This window comes from Chanos chanos, chromosome 12 (assembly GCF_902362185.1).
Source record: "Chanos chanos chromosome 12, fChaCha1.1, whole genome shotgun sequence".
NCBI classification, from domain to species: Eukaryota; Metazoa; Chordata; class Actinopteri; order Gonorynchiformes; family Chanidae; genus Chanos; species Chanos chanos.
This window is the reverse complement of record NC_044506.1, coordinates 19,040,831-19,049,448: the sequence shown is the minus strand read 5'-3', so window position 1 is coordinate 19,049,448 and position 8,618 is coordinate 19,040,831. Positions and strand designations below refer to the sequence as shown.

The 8,618-nt window shown below is 40.8% G+C and overlaps 1 protein-coding gene across 6 annotated transcripts; it reads right to left on the bottom strand.

Annotated features, from left to right (window-relative positions):
- Positions 1-261: 261 nt before the first annotated feature.
- Positions 262-6,900, bottom strand: anp32e (acidic (leucine-rich) nuclear phosphoprotein 32 family, member E). Of its 6 annotated transcripts, none has more exons than XM_030788817.1 (7): positions 6,757-6,900; positions 4,294-4,443; positions 3,747-3,869; positions 3,424-3,586; positions 2,458-2,589; positions 2,303-2,350; positions 262-635 (listed from the first exon to the last, which is right to left on the bottom strand). In XM_030788817.1, the coding sequence occupies exons 1-7, from the start codon at positions 6,808-6,810 to the stop codon at positions 568-570; spliced, it is 738 nt and encodes a 245-aa protein (XP_030644677.1). In that variant the 5' UTR covers positions 6,811-6,900; the 3' UTR covers positions 262-567. The 6 variants fall into 6 exon arrangements, with proteins under 6 accessions (XP_030644677.1, XP_030644671.1, XP_030644674.1 ...); XM_030788811.1 differs by having other exon boundaries at positions 262-659; positions 2,303-2,357; positions 2,462-2,589; XM_030788814.1 differs by having other exon boundaries at positions 262-656; positions 2,303-2,357; positions 2,462-2,589.
- Between the last annotated feature and the right edge of the window lie 1,718 nt (positions 6,901-8,618).

Here is an 8,618-nt window from a genome sequence, read left to right as displayed (position 1 = left end):
AACCTCCCTGCAGAGGTCTTGGTTTAAGTCAGTGAAGGCTATTGAAACATGGGCTGGAGAGCGGACAAACTCGACTTCTCTGTCACCACAAACCTCGTGTATTTTTCTTTTCTTTTCTTTTTTTTTTTGTGCCTTGGATGACAAGTCTAGATGTGAATGGACTGTTGTTTAAACAGTTTTGGGTACAACAATCCCCAAACCCTGCCCCATCCCTCCACCCCCCCCCAACCCCCACCCCCCACCCCACCTCCTCAGCCCACCCCCAACCCCTCCGTTCTACCACTGGCAAGATTATTTAGGGGTTGAGAAATAAAACTTGGAATGGTTATCAGTGAATTATCAATAAAACCCCCTTTTATATAGTATATCATATGTATTTATCAAAAAGAAAACATTTAGCTTCTACAGTGATATATCTATGGTATACAAAAAGAAAAAAAAAAAAACGAAACAAAAAAACAAACAAACAAACAAAAAAACCCAAAAACAATCTGAAAGATCACGCTCGTTTCCATGGTTGCTCTACAGAGCTTGGATCTGGTTTCCATGGCACCTCGCGTGCAGGGCCTAGTCATCGTCTTCATCATCGTCCTCTCCCTCGTCCTCGGCGGCTCGCTTTCGTTTCTCCCCTCGTTCTCCGCCGTCTTCCTCCGCCTCTTCTGCGCAGAGGAACAGACAAACAAAAAAAAGAGAGAGAGAGAGAGAGTTCACGTAAAAGACACAAAATAACGCTGTTCTGACTGTACGCTCGCACGAAACCCAACACACACGAAAATAACTCGACACCAGAACCAGATTCTGTATGTGTTTCTCAACATGTTTAAAAAAATGTTGCAATGGCTATACGATATTTCAACATTGTTGTTTTATTGTCAGCATATTATCAAAGCATGTTGGATATCTCAGGAATTTTTGTTAATGAATTCACTGAGTCCCAAACTGAAAAAAGGTGAGCAGTTAGAGAGGTAACTATGAACCTTCCACGATCACAGATACCGAACAGGGCCACTTCTGAAACTTTTAATAAAAATGTTTGTAAAAAATTAATATCTGCACTGGTCTATTTTGTGATCTTTGTTGAACTTAAGGGTCATTTATCTGTTGCTTTGTGGACTCTGATCTGTATTTCAGGTCACTGCTTTGGCGGGAAGACGGGGCAGCAGTAAGATTTCAGGCTGCAGGCGACAGTTATCAGATTTTGGAGTTAATTGTCTTCGTCTCTGGTAGAGTTCACAATCCAACTAACGTCAGCAAGGGCCACAGGACCAGTGGGACCAAATCACTCCCATAGTAACAATCCCAACACCTTCCTTTACAGTAGGCATAAGGTTCTTTTTTGAATATGCACTCTTGCGTACATGCTAAACCAGCACTTGGTTTATGCTGTCAAAGAGTTCTGTTTCCAGTTAATCACGCAGTAGTAACCATTACTAATCTAAGTGCAAGCGGCATTTAAAAAACTCATTTTAATGTGTTTTTAAGAGCTTTTTCAGCGCCTTGGTTTGGAGCTCGCGTCTAAAAGTCGTAAATTTGGAGAACTGATGGGGTTGACAGTCAGCCAAGTTCTGTCACTCTCCGGCATGATCCATGGGCTTTTCTCTGACTCGCAAACCTTCAAAATGTGTGGCGCTTCCAACAGACACACAATCCATTCTAGTCATAGTTTTAAAATATTTCTATAAATACTTAGTAAAGTGTTTTAGTTCTTTTTTTCTTTTGCCATTTTTGAGAGGAAAAAAAAGCTGAGCTATTCATCTTAAGAAGAAATATAGTTCATCTTATTTTTGATAACACATGGTTCATTACCTGGGTGATTTTTAATACAATGTCTATGTTGTGTAGTGTGTTGGTAATTTAGGCTGTAATTGTACATCCAAGAGAATACACCTCTAGGTTCAATTTCTGATTAAGGCTGGACAGACATTCAGACCCACACAAACAACTCACCCTGATTCAATTAATCAATACCAGTCATCCCTCAGCCAACCACACATTTTGAAACCACATAGGCCTCAAATTATTGGCAAATTCAAAATGACTGACATATATCAGCATCACAGACATCCATCTGTTCACAGCCAGTCAGTCAAAATGAAACAATCTTGTCTGTTCCAGCATGTGATACGGATTCATATATAAAAATTAGGAGCTAGCAAAAGACTTTCTGAATGGATAGATTTCTTAGATTTTTCTGAATGAACAGAGAAGATTTTTTTTAGATATCTCTACCCATCAAATACGTTCTTGTTGCTAGATAAGAGAACCGATTATTCAGTTTAAATTCCTATCCTGAAATCCTTACCCTCTCCTTCTTCCTCTTCTTCCTCTTCTACATAATCATCATCATCCTCTTCATCCTGTTTGGGAGAGGATTCAACAGCACAAGTTCTTAAAACTGTCTAGAAATGACGAGGGAAAAAAATATGACTGTCCATTCAGAATGCTGCCCCCGGCTACCCACCTGTATTCCCTCTTTCATGAGGTAAGACAGCCCAACCTCCTCGCCACCTTCTGAGCCTTCCTCATCCTCGTCCTCCTCATCATAGTCACCCTGAGGTCCAGCTCCCTCTTCACCATCTTCATCATCATCTGTTTGGCAAAGAATTGAGTTTCAGTTGAAACAACGTCCATGAACTAATATATATCGCAGAGTATGTTCATTACTGATGCATACAAGACCAAAACAATATTATCGTTAAAATGACTGGTGTGTGTGTGTGTGTGTTTTGAACGGAGGACAGCGACAGTAGTTCTTAACATGTTATGATGACATGTGTGACCTTTAAGTATCCATGTAGGTGACTTTCTATGAGTGTAATAACTATGAACAACTTAGACAACACTCGCTGTCACATGACTATCACTTCCCATCATGACCAAACAGTCATGCAGACTCAATCTAACATACTAAGACAGTGATGTATCCAGTTACACCCCAACACTTCCATAGAGCTGTGATTATTTATTCCTCCAACCAGGAACCCACAGCTCTGCACATGTCACATCCCTCCCCTCTCTCACGCACCTGATTCAGTTCACAGGGCACTAGTTAATCAGCTGATGTTTGGAGTCAGGTGTGTTTGAGAAGAAAGAGACTCTGGATGAGCAGTGCAGTGAGTCTCCAGGAACAGCGCGGGTAAAAACACAACTTTAAAGGTTCATTTTTTTTGTGCGGGCAATCTTGTTGGTCTCTGTTTCTCTCATGAGCGCATTTTAGAGGGGAGTTCTCCTTTATGTGAGCGCAGGCGTTTTTTTAAATGCGGTCAAAACAGCGAATGAACACAACGCACTCCTAACCAGAGCGCCCCGCGAAGAGCGGTTTAATTTAACACGAAATGGAAGTGTGATTGTGCCTGATCGCGTGGTTTTAACAGTCATCTCTTCGGCGAACCGAGGGGAACGACCTCAAAACCCTTCGCTTACCATCGTCGTCCGCCTCAGAGTCAGGCGCCTCGTTGTCCTCCGCATCGAACCCATCCAGGTAGGTGACCTGTGGTAACAGCTCGAAGATGCTCTCGCGGTACTCCTCCAACGTGGTGATCTCACAGTTAAAGAGGTCCAAGCTCTTCAGGTTCTTCAGATTTTGCTGCGAAATTAAATCAGACGGCCCAGACGTCAAACATAACTGCATAATAATAATAATAATAACAATAATAATAATAATAACAAAAATAATAATGATGATGATGATGATAATAATGATGATGATAAAGTCTAGAGGTATTATTATTACGGCAGACACTCACAAGAGCCTCCACCGTGCTCAGCTCTTTGATCTTGTTGCCACTCAGGTTCAGGTACGTTAAGTTGGGACATTTCTCCGCGAGTGTCTCCAAACCGCCTGAGATGTTGTTGTCGCTCAGCTCCAGCTGTGGGTTATAATGCCAGGGTTAGCAATGCTATCTGACGTTTCAACAGATTAGCACCCTACCAGTGGTATATTTAACATTCTGAACAGAACACATTTCTATTGTGAGTTCATAGGAACAGAAACTGACTGTGAAAAGCTGGTAAATTTTTTTTTAGCTAACTGTCACAGTAAAAGTCACATAACCATCCTCTGGTAAAACAATAATAATGTCATAATTACATATGCAGTAATGGTGCCAGCCTGGTATGATAGATGGTTTGGTCAGGTCAATAAGAACACTAAATATTCGATATTTGCTTTATGTTTCCAACAGATAGGCTGAAAACATAAAAACTGATCCTCGAACAGGCTTTCCTGGAATTTCACATAATCTTGAGTTGGACTGGGCGTCCCATGCTGATCCTAGTTGTCTCATTACTGACCTTTCGCAGTTTGGGCAGCGAAGGCAGTTTAGCTAGGGAGGTGAGACCCACGTTGACCATGCTAAGAAACTCCAGCTCCTTAAAGTCATCTGTCAGGCCTTCCACCTCACCATCACTGGAACGACAATTATCAACTACCAGCTCCGCTACCTGGGAAGAGCAGAAGACAAACAGACTTTGTTATATTCAGTGATGCTGTGTCTACTCTCTTGATACCAGACAACAATTAGGACCTTAAAGCATTATTGTGGTTTAGCCTGAATACATCTTTTTCCCCCCCCCGAATCTTTAAAAATGCACTTAAGGTACATGTGTATCGTAATGGTTACTCTGTAACGCATGTGTTATATTGCATTTGTTATACGTTTGTTAAACTAGCTTGTGTTTAGAAGGGGATGATATTTGAGCAGGGAAATTAAAAGTGAAAATGGTTCGGTTTTCTTTCGTTTTTCTGAGCTAGATAGCACATTTTTTTCACAAGCAGATTCCGAAACTCCGACAAACTACATTTAAAAACAGGACACAAACGTTTTTATAAACTCTACGAGAGGGTTTGTTTACTGACAGTAAAGAATGCCTTTCAGAGAAGGCGTACACGTGAGTTACGCTACTGATCTCAGGCAAAGTTATAAGAGGCTAGTCACTCGTCTCGATTCATTCGTGGTCGCCGGTTTAAACGGTGTCGAAGACGAGCGTTGATGCTTTTACTAAGTTTTTACTGTATTCGGCCAATCTTAGCACAAATGAAACTTACCGAACAGCTAGTGTCCACAAAATAGTAAATTAGTTATATAAGACAAGGTAAATATTTGCGTGTAATGTGGGAGGTTACACAAACGAGTGTGCTCGGATTATGCATGAGCGCGCGAGTTTTATGGTGGCGCGTCCAGTCTGAATTTCCTCTCCGACGATGGTATAAATATTTAACGGTTGCTTCTTTATATTGCTATTTAAAGGACAACAATAGTAAAAGATAAACTAATTTGGCAAGTATTCGGACAAACGCGAGTCACACAGTCTGAGGTTTAGGCCACTTTAATCTTTGGGAATGGGAGGGGGTTTTGCCCCCTCGCCATCTGGCACATTCCTTCAATTCAGAAAAGGAAGACCAGCGGTTAAAAATACATGATGGATTTTACTTGCTTAATGTAGTTTTATTGGGAAAAAAGTTTGGCATAGTCATTTATGAGATGCTACTATGTCATTGCGTTACATAATCACGCCATCGTTTGTGGAAGCATGGAGGGAAATGGCAACTTGTCCTCTGAGGACTCCATTTAACGACGGATTTCAAGATCAGCAACAAAGCATTCGTGCTCAAACTGATCGTTTAAATCACATTCGACGAGGGAAAACAAAGCATTAATCGATTTAACAATGTTAAAGTACCAGATAAGACCACCGCGTTCGTGATCATTTTACGGTACTGATGCCACAAAATGACTTCCACTCCCCGCCCTTCAGAGCAAGAATTTAACAGCGCTCTGTACACAAACCCACTACACACTCTTGAACTCAAGCAGTTAGCGCGCAGCTCAGTGCGAACACACTCAGATTCAGCTACGTTATTTGTCGCCAACGTTCACAATGAAATTCGCTCATTATGCGCTTTCACTTGATCAAATACGTTTGTGTAGTTTTGATGAATGAGATTAAACACAGATAGCATTCTTAATGTCGAAGTTGTCCGACTAGAGGGTAAGATGTCCGCCTGACAGACGAAACACCTCGACTGCAAGATAAAGCATTCTTAAAACTGTAGCCGCGTTACGCAGCTACAATAAACTTTTTTCGATTATTTCCGCCCACAGTGTTTTGAACGAGTACTTTGAGACTAATATATGTCGAGGAAATTCGGTGGCGATACATTAAACTGCTCGAAGTCGTCGACATTAAAATGTTTTCATTATTCATATTTACAGTAGCCTAACCGCGGACATTTTAATGATCCAGATAGCATGACGAAACACTCAAGTATCCCTAGATGTAACGGTTTGAGCGATTATATTAGATTTCTAGGTTATCCGTATTATGTGGACAAGCTTAGAATAAATTGGGGCGACATTCTTATTTCTTTTTTTGTCTATGTGTAGCGCCTCTGTCACTTCGACTGCTCTTGTATGGATTGCGATTACTGGGGGGAGGACAGTGTAACGAGTTCACAAGAGATTCCGACTACAGTTTGCCTAGCTAAAGATAGGTTGTTTCCTATCACTTTGGAATTCTTGGTGTATATGGTTAATAACGCAATCTCTCAGCCATATCCACCCACAAGATCTATGATCGTGAAACTGCTACCTGGAGAACGTATCCAACTTGCATCCTTTCATGTGCCCATGTGGTCTACACACCACAGAGTGGGGCTTCGCAAGCATTCCGACTCTACTGGGTGGACAGGTTGCGAACTAACATCATTTCGCATTTCTTGAAAAATAAATAATTAAATGCAAATAAAAACCTTACCTCTTCTGGACTTCTGTTCCTCAGCTCTAAACTGATCCTCTTCTTCATTTCCATTTTAGCAGAATATCAAACAGACAGGATAAAGACCTGTTTACTGAAATTACAAAATAACTGAAACTCCACAGCGCAGACCGACAGCTCAGCTTTCTTCAATGGCTACGGTTCCCTGACTGATCCTCCATGATACTTCGCACCCAACCCCCTCTAACAAATCCCGCCTTTGCTATATCGTGATTGGTCAATTGTTATTTTCCGAATAGTAAGCGGCGGAGGACAGTGCCATTCAAATAGATCATGCTTATCTGCATAATCAGTCTTTGACGACTTTGATGATTGGTTGGAATTGCGCGCGAAGTAATTTTAGATGGGTCAGCGTGAACGTCTCTACACAGCTTTTAAACTTTAAATCCGCCCCTTCTTTGTTCTCATTGGCGCCCTTTGCCTCAGTTCGTGTCTAACCTAATACCCTCCAACTACACAGACCGGTTTACAACTTGGGTTCGAGGTCAGAGTATGCTAAACCAAAGGGGGTGACAATGATTTAGCAATAAAAGAATAGAAAGTGAAACAAATAACACATTTTTTTCGTGTATAGATTAGATATGTTTTAAAAACAGAATATGAGAGCTAGTCTTGTTCTCCTCTCTGACATTAACACTGTGTCCTCCTTTCAACTGGTCAACAAAATGGCTGACCATGAACAGAGACAGCCACGGGGGCTTAGAGTCTGAAAGCCACACCATCTGTCTCCTGTGATGTACTACTGACCGCTTAGCTACACAGCTCTCATAGGCCAAAGTCTCTGTGGTCAACCTTAGCCTATATCCTGCCTGGAAGACTGGACTAGTTTACTCCTGGGCTGCAGTTTTCTTTCTTTCTTTCTTTCTTTCTTTCTTTCAGCAAATGTTTCATACATATGTTTGCTGGAGTTATTTCCACAGCAATAGTTACTGTAATTTAATGATCAGTGTGTCGTATTGTTCAAAGCTGTTATATTCAGTACCGGGCATAAAAGAGATACAAGTATATCAAAGCACAGCACGTGTGTGAGGCGACTTAAAAAACGACAACAAATCTGCAGAACATTTAATAGTTTATCTATAGACTCTCTAAAATATCGTTGTAAAATGTAGTTGTGAAACTATCTACATCAAATTGCTCAGAGTTTTACGGCAACTTACAATTGTAATTAACAATGAATACCATATCAATTATTTAATAAAGGGGTTAGATTGTTGCAACGTAATGGTTTATGGCTGCAATACCTCAAGAAACCACCGGGGGTTCATGACACACTGACCTTAGGAGCAGTGTAGACACTATGGCATCTACTAAGCTGATTTATCAAGGTCCTGGCGTGGAAGTTAATAAGCTCGTCCATATTAAAATGCGTGACTCAGTTTTGTGTGTGTGTTTTTTCCCTAAGAATCTGGCAGAACAGAAGAAACTTTAACGTGAGAGTGATTATAGTTTCTGCATCAGCTGTGAAGATTACAGTTCCGCGTTCCCCACACGGTTTTAACTACCGAATTCCAAACATGCCTGATATATTCCACGCGGAAAATTAAGCTTCCGCCAACATCCTATGTTGTTGTTTGACCGCGATATCTAGTTACACCCAATGTATCACCAACACATATGTAAACCTATTGAAACATCTTTCTTTATTTATTTCTATTTATTTGGTTTTGGACAAATGTATATCTCACAAAAGAGGCTTAAGTAGACACAAAACTGAGGAACAGAGGCTATTATAAGATAACCAGCTAAATAACTTGCAAGATAACTATTATTTGAGCTACAGTTTGTAACATGCGATACTGTTTTCCATAAAGTAAAAATAAAGTGCAGAAACTGCTCCA

Coding starts and splice junctions, on each gene's coding strand:
- anp32e (XM_030788811.1), bottom strand. CDS start 6,810: ATGGAAATGAAGAAGAGGATCAGTTTAGAGCTGAGGAACAGAAGTCCA. Junction 3,870..4,293: donor CGCTGCCCAAACTGCGAAAG/GTCAGTAATGAG, acceptor TATAACCCACAG/CTGGAGCTGAGCGACAACAA. Junction 2,358..2,461: donor TCATGAAAGAGGGAATACAG/GTGGGTAGCCGG, acceptor TCTCCCAAACAG/GATGAAGAGGATGATGATGA.